The sequence below is a fragment of the Oncorhynchus kisutch genome, unplaced genomic scaffold (genome assembly GCF_002021735.2).
Source record: "Oncorhynchus kisutch isolate 150728-3 unplaced genomic scaffold, Okis_V2 Okis09a-Okis19a_hom, whole genome shotgun sequence".
Classification (NCBI taxonomy): domain Eukaryota; kingdom Metazoa; phylum Chordata; class Actinopteri; order Salmoniformes; family Salmonidae; genus Oncorhynchus; species Oncorhynchus kisutch.
Genome location: NW_022261985.1, coordinates 1,753,493 through 1,767,074, shown reverse-complemented (window position 1 = coordinate 1,767,074; position 13,582 = coordinate 1,753,493). Strand labels below are relative to the sequence as shown.

Sequence of the window (13,582 nt, the reverse complement as noted above, 5' to 3'; positions counted from 1 at the left end):
ATAGTGTTATGTGAGGCAGTATGGTACAGTAGTACTAGATCAACATCATAGTGTTATGTGAGGCAGTATGGTACAGTAATACCAGATCAACATCATAGTGTTATGTGAGGCAGTATGGTACAGTAGTACCAGATCAACAACATCATAGTGTTATGTGAGGCAGTATGGTACAGTAGTACCAGATCAACATCATAGTGTTATGTGAGGCAGTATGGTACAGTAGTACCAGATCAACAACATCATAGTGTTGATTCCTTCCTTTTTCTCTACTCATCTCTACTACTGGTTACTGACCTCTGACCTCTCCTGTCCCCCATCTCCTTCCATTCTTCCTTCCTCCCTCTAACCCCCTAACCACCATCTCCTCTCCCCCTTCCCTCTCCACCCCTCCCCTTTGCTCTGATCTCTCTGACCTCTGTCTTTTAGAGGGATTGGGATAACACAGAACATTCTCATGGGCATTGAACAATGAAGTCATCTCCTCCCCTGTTTAGGCAGTACTATGAGATGCTGTACAACGCTGCAGATGAGCTGCTCAACCTGGTGGTGGACCAGGGCGTTCGCTACACCGAGCTGGAGTACATCCACGCCCTCAGCCTGCTGCAGAGGAGCCAGACGGGCGTGGGAGACCTGAGCACGCAGAACGTCCGGCTGCAGCGCCTCAAGGAGATCATCTGCGAGCAGGCAGCCTTCAAGCAGGCCACCAAGGACAAGAAGATCACTACTGTTTGAGAGGGGGGACATTGGGAGGCTGTCGTTGGCAATGGTCTGTTTGTATTACTGTCCAGTGTTTCTCAACCTCCTGTCTGGATAAAGGGTTTAGATTAAAGCTAGTATTTGTATTAGCACCTCCACAGGGACTGGTGTTGAACTGGGTTTGTAAAAGTCCTAACTGAGTCTTCATTAGATACCATGGCAGACCGTAAATAACCATGTAATATGTTTTGGGGGTTGAGATAATGCTGGTAGGCTGTACATTAACTAGTTACTGATTTAAGGGTTGAACTTAGTTACCAATATGTATCTGTTGTTGTCGGCAAGTACCAATATGTATCTGTTTATTCACGGGCAAGAATGCAGCCAGTTCCTCAAGAAATCACACACACACACACACTCTCCAACTTTAAAAAATGACTCCCTTCAATCATCCCATATGTGGTCGGCCCTAGTCTCACCTGTGGAGAATGGGGGAATTTTCTGAGAGTCTGGCTTTGGGGCCTTTCTCATCTCATTGTCTCATTACATCTAACTGCTGCTCTCAATTACAGCTCTACCTCCAGCTCTCCCTCGTGGGCCCACTGACTGTGTCTGCAATACCAGATGCCAGATTAGACTGTCTAGATTATCACTTCTCTCCCCCTGCTTGTGGCCATTTTGTGGCCATTCTTCTTCCCCAAGGACAAAGAAAGGAATTGGTTCCCCACCTCAGCTGTGGTTCACTCTATTTTTCTCTCACTTTTAGAGTAATGTAGATTGGATATAATGTAGCTATAGCCGATTCTGATTATAGTCTTTGCCACTGTCCTGAAATGCATTGACTGTGCTGCAGCGTTGAGGTGTACATGTGTGCTAGGGGATGAGGGCCAATATATCCAGTACAATTTAAGTGTGTATTTTGTCCCAACACTCAAGGTCTTGAACTTAATAGGGATGTAATTGCAAATCACTACTCCCCTTCCTACCACTACAACTGTTAACTTCTGCTAGAACTATTCTAAAGTGAATACACTTGCAAGGAGTCACAAATCATTCCTTCCCCTGCATCCCCTCAGTATATTTAGTTAATTAACTCAGAGGAAAAGTACTTAACAAGAGCGGGGGAGGGAGGAAAGAGAACAGGGGAGAGTTGTGGCAGTGCTGCTCACCAGAACCCAGCGGAACCATCCATCATAATGACATGTAGGCTGGGATCAATATGAGCCTTGTGGTTGCCGGAGGGATTGCTTCGTGCCATAGGAACAGCATTTGTTTTACTCAGCACACTCAAGACGTACACGTACACACACACACAATAAACACATACTATATTACACACACACTATGGAGGTCTCTGGCTTGCAGTACTCTGCACAACTGATGAGTTTTTTTCTGCTGATTTGGGAACAAGGGAACACTCCATCTGGATTTAAATGATCCGGTATATCGGACCCCTATACCCACATTTGAAATAATGGGGCAACTCATTGTAAAGATCTACAAATACATTTCACTTCTTCTTTACGCTTTGCTTTATTTGTTTGTTTACTAAGACATGTCGTTTGGCACATCTACAGTGTGTAATAGGAGAGTGGTTTCATGTCTGATGAGTTTTTTCACAAACATCTGATAAGAATGGAGGTTAATGAGTCCCGGTGTGATTTAAGGATGTATTTGATCCTTTCTCCAGTGTCTGTTAAAAGTCCCTTTCAGACCAACGCTTTGACTATCAAGCCTTCACTCAATTAAAGAAAGATGACCTGCCATTGTGTACACTGATCTTGCTGAAATAAAACCTCAAAATTCCCCTGTGTATATGAGCAGTTTGTGTGTTTTTGTACAATGAAAAGAGCCAGTTTCCTACCTTGTGTGGTCAAGGGACTAGTTTCTTCCATTGACACAGAGGAATTGACGAATGCCATACAGAAGGAAACACTTCCCAAACAACATGGTCTGTCTATGCGCTGTTGCACCGTATAATTCAGTCTTTTCACATTGACACAAATTGACTTTGTCCGATGTCATTTTACATAGACGGATCCAAAATATACACTGTCAGGAATTGAGCTCAGCTGCCAGATCTGATGGGACGTCAGAAGAAGGCTTTTCTATAGAATGATCAAGACCTGTTGAAAGATGTCTGAAGCACAAAGCACACTACTTGAAATCTAGTATGTCAAGCTTTTTTCTGCATTTTGGTGAGCATGATTGAGGTTTCAATATGGTGATTAGTGTAAAGTTAGTAGAAGATTTAATGGCTAATATTTGTCTCGGGACACTAAAATGAAAATGCATGAATATCTAACTTTTTCCAGACGGTGGAACCTGGGAACCAGGGTTTGAAAGGTTTTATGAACTGTTGGGAAGTAAATGAATCAAAAACGACATCTCCCACAGTTCAATTCACCTACTGACGCTTCGTCTTCGTTACTAAGCAACAGAGAACGCTATCTGCTCCAGCTGAGCCAACTTACAAAATAGCTGCCTACCTAGGCTAATTAGTAAGTAAAAATATCCCCAAAGTATTCTCATGCCAAACAATTTCATCCAAAATGTCTTCTACTTCGACCATTTCCAATTTGCAAGATATCGGGAAGCAAACATCGCCCCAGTATTCCTCTGGGTCACCTACTTGCTACCCTCATGAGTCAGTGACACAGGAGACCACTGATGCGCAACCATTTCCTGCTGCGGTTCATCAGCCGTGTGCAGACACGTTTCCAACCTCCGAGGAAGAGAAGGAGGAGAAGACAATGGAGGTAAGGGAGGAAGCTTGGGGTAACAGCTAAATTCATAAAGATACTAACTGCTTTAGTCAGATGGGCCATGAGGCTTGGTGAGTAACACGCTGTTTCTGTTAATTACTTTCAGGATGCAAGCAACTTCTCTCTTTCTACTCGGAGTTTCATAATAACAGAAGTTTGGTGCATAAAAACAATGCATTGACAGTGCATGACGTGTTCTATTGTGTACTGCAACATGTGTTGATGTAGCTATGTCTCATACAGAAACACGATGGTGTGTTGACTGAAGAGGACGTTTCCAGCTGTTTATCCAACCTGGGACACTCTGCCACTGGACTAGAGCATGTCTACCAGTTCCTCTCTGCGCCTGTAAGAACACACACAACACACACACACTTCAGGTTGATAGTGTAACCCCATTAATCGCTGATAATATGCTTTACAGGAGTAACTGTTTACCATCAGACTTTACACAGAAGAGTATCTAACATCTGTTTACTTTCCATTGCTGTTGCATTTCTTAACTTGTTTTGTTTTCTATGTCATGTTGAATTCAATTTGGGAACATGTCTCCATCCAGGGTCGAAATCTGAATAATGTATCCATCCTTTGCAATTACGTCCACCTTCAAAAGCTAGAACTTCCTTACAACAAAATAAAAGGTGTGTGTGTGTCTCATATTAACAAATGCACTGTACGCCCTGTTATGATTCTAATTACTGATATAGAAAATGTAGCTTGATTAGCCTAATTAATTCAACAATGGTTAATTTCTCATCGGTGCCCTTGTAACTTCTAGGCTTCTGGTTTGAATAATAACAGTTGTGTGTCAGGTGTTGCCATGTCTCCCCCTCTGCTCGCCCGACTCTCCTGACTCTACTAATGCATGTTGACTGGTAGATTTATCCTGTGTAAGCCACATGCCGTATCTCATCATCCTGGATGCCTCCCACAACCAACTCACCGACTTCTTTGGATTCCAGCCACCCAAGAACCTCAAGGTGGGACCTTCAGCAGACAGGATAAGACAACGCTTGATTTGTGGCTTGGGGTTTCTTGCAGCCTGTAGTCCCAGAAGATGGGTTCCAATCATCATAGACCATTTATACTGTAGTGTCCTTCCATATGCTCACTAAGTATTACCTACCCTGGAATGACAAGGAACTTACCAGGGTTGACTTCTTCGTATTGTTTATAAGTGAGTTATACAGTACTAGTAGAATGTATCATATTATACATCCATTTGGTTGTTTATTTTCATATGTCTTCATTGCAAAAAGCACTTAAAGATTGGTCCACTTGGTTCATTATTCATGTTGGTTGTATTCCGCAGGAGGTTAACTTTTCCCATAACCAGATGTCAGTTATGACACATTTGTCAGCCTACTCATCTTTGAGTAAACTGAATCTGGACTGTATCCTTCAAAAAGTATTTACACAGACACACATACATGTCGAGTTCTTATCTAGACTACTTCCTCATTGTATACCATTCTTAACGTGTGCCCGTTCTGGATAGACAACTGTTTCAGTGAGATCGGTGGTCTGCTGCATTGTGCCAGCCTCACACACCTCAGCCTGGCACACAACAAGATCTCCTGTATCAGTGGCCTGGACAACCTGCCAATCAAAGACCTCTGTCTGGTAGGTCCTAACTGCTCCACCCGCGTCTTGAATTATTCAATTTCTAACACTTTTCATGTGTGTTTATATATGGAGATGTTACATGAATAATTACATTGCGTGTGTGTTTGTTGAATAATTTGATTCTTAAAGATAATATTTGACCATGCGTTATGCTCATATATGAATATGCCCATCCGGTTGTATAGACGCAGCTCTCTAAGCTCATCAGTACTGTGCTTAGTGGTTGGTCTTGTGGTTGATTTAATATGGCCCACCAATTAGGACACAAGTGTTTTCCTGTGAATCAGTTGTTTTCTGTTTTCACCTTGATGTCCCTTCCTGGTGTCTACATTCTTCATTACGTCATGGCTTTTCTAAAAGGTTATCCCCCCAGTATGCTGCCAGTTATGCTACACACAATATTTGAGCACTAATTTCTCTTCAAACATGATGACAGCAGGTGGTGTATTTTTACCTCTCCCCTACCCCCATCTCTCCTGTCTCATATTTAAACCACAGACATAATTGAGCTTCAGCTTTTCAAAGACACACAGACATGGGCTCCAGTGTGAGAGCCACCATATGGCTGTGCCAGCGGGCCTCCAGACCCTTCCCTCTCCCTCTCTGATGGATGCTGGTGTCCTTTATCAAAGTGATTCCTCATCGTCAGCACGATGTAGCCTTGTCCCCTGTCCGCTTCCACCCTCCCCTCTGGGACCAGCTGCCGGTGGTGTGAGCAAGCCTGGACCCTGTTCAACCCCCCCCCCCCCTCCTCCTCTCCTCTCTTATTCCCTCACCCCTCCATAGCATCCCTGTCAACCAGGGAACCAGCCGCTGTCTCCATCTCCCCTCCCCCTTCCCTCTCGGCCCTCTCCTGCCCAGCCCCGCTCCCTAACAGCGTGCTACCTGTCAGCCAGCCTCCTCTCTCAGCCCATCACACCCTGGCCTCGAGAGCTTCCAGGGCCCTGCGCGGTCACCGTCCCCCGCTGTCGGCAGTCCTCTGCCAGGAAGGCTAGTGGAGGAGGGCAGGGCATGGTGGCCGTGGGGGCTGGATCCTGAATGACAGCCCACGCAGGGGGAAGGTGGGGTGGGCATGGGTCGTTACAGAGCAGGAGGGATTGTGGGTTCTAGAGGAGAGGAGGGCTGGTCTGTAGTGCTTTTGGCATGCCCACATCAGTGTCTGGCCAGCTGTTCACCTGTCACTCCTCACCTGTCAACCCAGACCATTGGAGCTGGCCTGTCAATCATACACACATCTCAGGGAGAAGTTTTATACTCCTTACAGATGGGGAAGGGAACACTCAATGTTAACTTTGATAGTGAGGGTGGGGTGTGTGTGTGTGTGTGTGTGTGTGTGTGTGTGTGTGTGTGACATGGGCGTGTGTGTGTTGTCGTGTCTTTGGCATCATTAAAACTGAAGACTTATTTATCAAATAACTCTCTGTAATTATTATTACGCGATTAAACAGATTAATCATGTAACTGTAATTAACTAGGAAGTCGGGGCACCAAGGAAAATATTCAGATTACAAAGTTATAATTTTCCTAATATAACTTTCAGATATTTTAATATCTGATCAATTAGTCTTCGAATTAGTGAAATAGTATTTACCTCACGTTAGTCTCATTCCAAACGTCGTAAATTGTTGGTTATCTGCACGAACCCAGTCTTCACTATGAGTCATCCATACATCAATTGTCTTAAAATCATTTATTTACTAACTAAGTAATTCACAGAAATGCATAACAAACAGTAGTTATGGTTAGAAGGAAATGATAGGAGAATGTGCCCTAGTGGGATAAATTGGCATGGCGACTTGTTAGACAAAGGGGAGTGGGGGGTCAGCTGAGGAGACACTACACAGTTGATAATTATAATAATTGAAATGCTAATCCTTTGCACATGAACACTCACTCATTCGGGAACAATTGTAATCAATATATATATTTACACTCAGTGTGTCGTCTGGATCTCTGTTGAAAAGTTAGTTTCTGTTGGAGAGTCTGTCCGCCTTCTCTCTCTCTTTCGTGGTTAGAATGGATAGTTCAAAGTGACATTCATTCATGTCATTATAGAATAGATGTTTCGGCGGTTGTCGGTCTTCGCGTTCAATGATACCAAATTCCTAGCTGCAGACTAGTAATTAATATCAAAGACTTGTTGTTATTCTGTCGGTATCGATAGTCTAAGAGTTTAACCACGTGGTATGGATAAAAGATTCAGCCATCTACTCAAACCTTAGCTTATACTCAGGTCTCTACTCAAACCTTGGCCTCTCGTGGTAAGCTGGTCTGCAACCTTTAGCCATCTCGTAATTGAGGTAAGCTCGGTCTGGTGATAGAAAAGGTTTTATTTGGGACACAGAAAAAGTCTGTTTCATGACGCCAGGTCCTGTCTGTGCCCCTGGGAGTGTGCCAAGGACTTAGTGAAACTTTTTAGGGAATTGGAGTTTCCTTCATTAAACAGTCCAAAATCACATTACACAATTTCACAAACAGTTCAATCATCACTCATTCATCCTATACAACAATTAGATGTAAGCATCATAACTGAGGCTATTGTATAAACAGCATTATGGTAATGTGTCGAATTGTCTCCCATGAGTTTCACAAAATTGTACCAAATGGACCAGTTCGTAGCTGGATTCTTCACCGATCTTTTATACCTTCTCCAGAACATAAATGTTGTTCGGTTCTCCAGTTCTGTGAGAAAGAAGAAATTAATTTGTTCTCTCTATGAAAACTCACTCTATCTGGCCATGAGGCAGGATCTTCCCTCAGAATGTACGACCAGCCTCCCGGGTGGCACAGTGGTTAAGGGCGCTGTACTGCAGCGCCAGCTGTGCCACCAGAGACTCTCTCGTAACCGGCCGCGACCGGGAGGTCTGTGGGGCGATGCACAATTGGCCTAGCGTCGTCCGGGTTAGGGAGGGTTTGGCCGGTAGGGATATCCTTGTCTCATCGCGCACCAGCGACTCCTGTGGCTGGCCGGACGCAGTGCACACTAACAAAGGTTGCCAGGTGAGCGGTGTTTCCTCCGACACATTGGTGCGGCTGGCTTCCAGGGTTGGATGCGCGCTGTGTTCAGAAGCAGTGCGGCTTGGTTGGGTTGTGTATCGGAGGACGCATGACTTTCAACCATCGTCTCTCCCGAGCCCGTACGGAAGTTGTAGCGATGAGACAAGATCGTAGCTACTAACAATTGGATACCACGAAATTGGGGAGAAAAAGGTGTAAAAATGCAACAAAAAAAGAATTTACGACCCCTCTGACAACAGCAGCCTGGTTGTAGGAGACAGAGAGAGATGGTACAGAGGTAGGGAGGTGGTACTCCCTGTGTCCAAAGAGGGCAACGTCATGACAGTGTGTAGGAGGAGGGAGAGTTGTGTGTGTGAGCTTGTATGAGTTCATTAATATGTGTGTGTATTTGTCCACACGGTATTCATATTCCCAGTGTTTGTCATGTATCACGTCCTCTCTATCCAGAGGGGGAATCAGATTGAGAAGATAGAGAATGTGGAGACTCTGAGAACCCTGCAGGTCCTGGATCTGTCTCTGAACCGCATCAGCAGTCTGTCAGGCCTGCAGAATCTCCATCTGCTGGGCTCCATCAACCTGGAGAGTAATCTGGTGAGACACAGTCCATTTCTTAATGTCCTGCTCTCCTGTCAACCTTGGTTACCCTCCCTAATTCCTTAATGTCCTGCTCTCCTGTCAAACTGGAGAGGAACCTGGTGAGACACAGTCCATTCCTTAATGTCCTGCTCTCTTCTCAAACTGGAGAGGAACCTGGTGAGACACAGTCCATTCCTTAATGTCCTGCTCTCTTCTCAAACTGGAGAGAAACCTGGTGAGACACAGTCCATTCCTTAATGTCCTGCTCTCTTCTCAAACTGGAGAGTAACCTGGTGAGACACAGTCCATTCCTTAATGTCCTGCTCTCTTCTCAAACTGGAGAGTAGCCTGGTGAGACACAGTCCATTCCTTAATGTCCTGCTCTCTTCTCAAACTGGAGAGTAACCTGGTGAGACACAGTCCATTCCTTAATGTCCTGCTCTCTTCTCAAACTGGAGAGAAACCTGGTGAGACACAGTCCATTCCTTAAATTCCTGCTCTTGTCTCTGCCACTGTCTGCATGGTACCAATGGCCAGTATCACTAAACCACCTAGCGACTGTATACCAGGAGCTGAGTGATAAAGCTATTCCACTGCATCAACTGATAGATTGGCTGTGGTATTACATTTAGTTTTAATAGTTTTTAAAGGATTTATTCTTGATTCTTGATTGTTCTCAGATCAGTGAAATCAAGGAGGCCACACACATCCATGACCTGTGCCTGCTCCGGGAGCTGAATCTGCAGAGAAACCTAGTCCAGGTAGCTGCACTGCACCTACACCCAGAACACATCCCTAACTAACAAGTTAGCTCCCTAATGCTGTCTGCTTCCTCTGTACTGACAATAGACATGTCCATGCTGCTTCTTTCACTGTTGTTTCAACCCCAGGAGCAACTGGACTACAGACTGGCAGTGATCTTCCTACTTCAACACCTGACTGGCCTGGACCAGGAGAAAGTCACAGTAGAGGAGAAGGCAGGTTGGATGTATGAGATGGCTAGTAGACTGCCACTGGCCAGTATACTGGCGCTGGCCAGCCGGCTAGCTAGTAGACCACAATTGATACTAGCCTACAGTAGGTCCAAAATCTGCTGGGCGTGGATGGAAAAGATAACATTTCTCCTGCATCTCGGGCTAGCTTGGTAATGTTCTATTAGATGTCCATCCCTGTGTGTAATACTGTGCCTATAGGAAGTGGAGGAGGGGCATCAATAACTGAGTGGCATGTTTTGCTAATTGGGCCAGTGAATGCTAACCTGGTATGTTTTTATTTACAACAGTGGTCATCTGTCAGGATCTGTAGAGGTTTTATAATATAGGTCAATGATACAGTTGAAGTCTGAAGTTTACATACTCTTAGGTTGGAGTCATTAAACTCGTTTTTCAACCACTCCACAAATTTCTTGTTAACAAACTATAGTTTTGGCAAGTCGGTTAGGACATCTACTTTGTGCATGACACAAGTAATTTTTCCAACAATTGTTTACAGACAGATTATTTCACTTATAATTCACTGTATCACAATTCCAGTGGATCAGAAGTTTACATACACTAAGTTGACTGTACCTTTAAACAGCTTGGAAAATTCCAGAAAATGAAGTCATGGCTTTAGAAGCTTCTGATAGGCTAATTGACATAATTTGAGTCAATTGGAGGTGTACCTGTGGATGTATTTCAAGGCCTACCTTCAAACTCAGTGCCTCTTTGCTTGACATCAAGAAATCAGCCAAGACCTCAGAAAATAAATTGTAGACCTCCACAAGTCTGGTTCATCCTTGGGAGCAATTTCCAAATGCCTGAAGGTACCACATTCCTCTACCACAATAGTATGTAAGTATGAACACCATGGGACCATGCAGCCGTCATACAGCGAGACGCGTTCTGTCTCCTAGAGATGAACGTACTTTGGTGCGAAAAGTGCAAATCAATCCCAGTACAACAGCAAAGGACCTTGTGAAGATGTTGGAGGAAGCAGGTACAAAAGTATCTACATCCACAGTAAAACGAGTCCTATAGCGACATAAGCCTCTGCTCCAAAACCACCACGAAGAAAAAAACAGACTACGGTTTGCAACTGCACATGGAGAGAAAAATCTTACTTTTTGTAGAAATATCCTCTAGAACTGTTTGGCTATAATGACCATCGTTATGTTTAGAGGAAGAAGGGGGAGGCTTGCAAACTGAAGAACACCATCCCAACCGTGACGTGACATGTTGTGTGGGTGCTTTGCTGCAGAAGGGACTGGTGCACTTCACAAAATAGATGACATCATGAGGATGGAACATTATGTGGATATATTGAACTAACATCTCAAGACATCAGTCAGGAAGTTAAAGCTTGGTCGCAAATGGGTCTTCCAAATGGACAATGACCCCAAGCATACTTCCAAAGTTGTGGCAAAATGGCTTAAGGACAACAAAGTCAAGGAATTGGAGTGGCCATCACAAAGCCCTGACCTCAATCCTATAGAAAATGTGTGGGCAGAATTGAAAAGCGTGTGCGAGCAAGGAGGCCTACTCTGTCAGGAGGAATGGGCCAAAATTGACCCAACTTATTGTGGGAAGCTTGTGGAAGGCTACCCGAAACGTTTGACCCAAGTTAAACAATTTAAAGGCAATGCTACCAAATACTAATTGAGTGTATGTAAACTTCTGACCCACTGGGAATGTGATGAAAGAAATAAAAGATGAAAGAAATAATTCTCTCTACTATTATTCTGACATTTCACATTCTTAAAATAAAGTGGTGATCCTAACTGACCTAAGAGGGAATTCTTACTAGGATTAAATGTCAGGAATTGTGAAAAACGGAGTCTAAATATATTTGGCTGAGGTGTATGTAATCTTCTGACTGTACATACGTTACTTCTAGATAGGACTGACTTGAAGTAAGATATTTATCGGCAATGTGACATATGAACGTCTCCCCCTGTGTTCTCCAGGTGTCTGCTGTGAACATTGTTACATATGAACGTCTCCCCCTGTGTTCTCCAGGTGTCTGCTGTGAACATTGTTACATATGAACGTCTCCCCCTGTGTTCTCCAGGTGTCTGCTGTGAACATTGTTACATATGAACGTCTCCCCCTGTGTTCTCCAGGTGTCTGCTGTGAACATTGTTACATATGAACGTCTCCCCCTGTGTTCTCCAGGTGTCTGCTGTGAACATTGTTACATATGAACGTCTCCCCCTGTGTTCTCCAGGTGTCTGCTGTGAACATTGTTACATATGAACGTCTCCCCCTGTGTTCTCCAGGTGTCTGCTGTGAACATTGTTACATATGAACGTCTCCCCCTGTGTTCTCCAGGTGTCGGCTGTGAACATTGTTACATATGAACGTCTCCCCCTGTGTTCTCCAGGTGTCTGCTGTGAACATTGTTACATATGAACGTCTCCCCCCGTGTTCTCCAGGTGTCTGCTGTGAACATTGTTACATATGAACGTCTCCCCCTGTGTTCTCCAGGTGTCGGCTGTGAACATTGTTACATATGAATGTCTCCCCCTGTGTTCTCCAGGTGTCGGCTGTGAACATTGTTACATATGAATGTCTCCCCCTGTGTTCTCCAGGTCTCAGCTGTGAACAAGTACGACCCTCCTCTGGAGGTGGTGGCAGCCAAGGAGCACATGAGTCACATGGTATACCAGCTGATGCAGCCCCAGGTCATCTACGATAGGTAAAAACAGCACGACCCGCCAACTACCCTGACTGAACTACCCTCCTTACAACACGACTTTCAGCCAATCAGAAGTCGATACGATGAATATTCTAAATAAAGCTTACATACTGAATTAACTTGTGCTCACAATCTTTAAAAATGAAGAAACGTAGCTTTTCTGACATTTATGCTCTATTTATACATCATAGAAACTGACCTATCCCCTGGCCTAGAAAAATCTGATTTTTCTGATTGGCTTGTTGTCCTGAACAATGGTAAAGTACCTCCTAGACTCTTTATCCTTGTGCTCTCCCTCTCTCTAAATGGTGTACTGTGTCATCCATGTGTTGGTGTGTGCGTGTGTCCCAGCACCCTGCCCAGTCTTGACTCTCCCTACCCCATGCTGGTGTTGACTGGGCCCCAGGCTTGTGGGAAGAGAGAGCTGGCCCACAAGCTCTGCCGAGAGTTCAACGACTTCTTCGCCTACGGGTGAGTCCCAAGTGCCAAATGGTACCCTATTTCCTACATAGTAGTGCACTACTTTTGGCAAGCTGTGGCCAAACTCTGGGGGCTTGTGTACATCCATAAAGCACACTTTTCCATATATAGTGCACTACTTTTGGCCAGCTTGCTCATTGGAATAGACTTTATCAAAGGATGCAGTTACCTTAAATATGAGAAGGCCTGGTCACAAGGCTAGGGTTAGCCTAGAGGTGAAGGCTAGGGTTAGCCTAGAGGTGAAGGCTAGGGTTAGCCTAGAGGTGAAGGCTAGGGTTAGCCTAGAGGTGAAGGCTAGGGTTAGCCTAGAGGTGAAGGCTAGGGTTAGCCTAGAGGTGAAGGCTAGGGTTAGCCTAGAGGTGAAGGCTAGGGTTAGCCTAGAGGGGAAGGCTAGGGTTAGCCTAGAGGGGAAGGCTAGGGTTAGCCTAGAGGGGAAGGCTAGGGTTAGCCTAGAGGGGAAGGCTAGGGTTAGCCTAGAGGGGAAGGCTAGGGTTAGCCTAGAGGGGAAGGCTAGGGTTAGCCTAGAGGTGATGGCTAGGGTTAGCCTAGAGGTGAAGGCTAGGGTTAGCCTAGAGGTGAAGGCTAGGGTTAGCCTAGAGGTGAAGGCTAGGGTTAGCCTAGAGGTGATGGCTAGGGTTAGCCTAGAGGTGAAGGCTAGCGTTAGCCTAGAGGTGAAGGCTAGCGTTAGCCTAGAGGTGAAGGCTAGCGTTAGCCTAGAGGTGAAGGCTAGCGTTAGCCTAGAGGTG

The 13,582-nt window shown here is 44.9% G+C and overlaps 2 protein-coding genes across 5 annotated transcripts in view; both read left to right on the top strand.

The window, feature by feature from the left end:
- Positions 1 to 2,511, top strand: part of LOC116360559 (exocyst complex component 4-like) — a 158,426-nt gene extending 155,915 nt beyond the window's left edge. Inside the window, exon 11 of the mRNA XM_031815356.1 lies at positions 495 to 2,511. Within this exon, the coding sequence (XP_031671216.1) occupies positions 495 to 732 (238 nt within the window). The 3' untranslated portion in view covers positions 733 to 2,511. The remainder of the gene's footprint in view (positions 1 to 494) is intronic.
- Positions 2,512 to 3,129: 618 nt separating this feature from the next.
- lrguk (leucine-rich repeats and guanylate kinase domain containing) overlaps positions 3,130 to 13,582 on the top strand; it is a 32,475-nt gene continuing 22,022 nt past the window's right edge. For 2 of the 4 annotated variants that reach the window (XM_031815348.1, XM_031815347.1), the window contains exons 1-11: positions 3,130 to 3,455; positions 3,705 to 3,809; positions 4,021 to 4,102; positions 4,341 to 4,441; positions 4,774 to 4,855; positions 4,960 to 5,084; positions 8,553 to 8,696; positions 9,362 to 9,442; positions 9,572 to 9,658; positions 12,250 to 12,356; positions 12,708 to 12,827. In XM_031815348.1, the coding sequence (XP_031671208.1) occupies positions 3,249 to 3,455; positions 3,705 to 3,809; positions 4,021 to 4,102; positions 4,341 to 4,441; positions 4,774 to 4,855; positions 4,960 to 5,084; positions 8,553 to 8,696; positions 9,362 to 9,442; positions 9,572 to 9,658; positions 12,250 to 12,356; positions 12,708 to 12,827 (1,241 nt within the window). In that variant the 5' untranslated portion in view covers positions 3,130 to 3,248. The other 2 variants (XM_031815349.1, XM_031815350.1) reach the window with 2 other exon arrangements.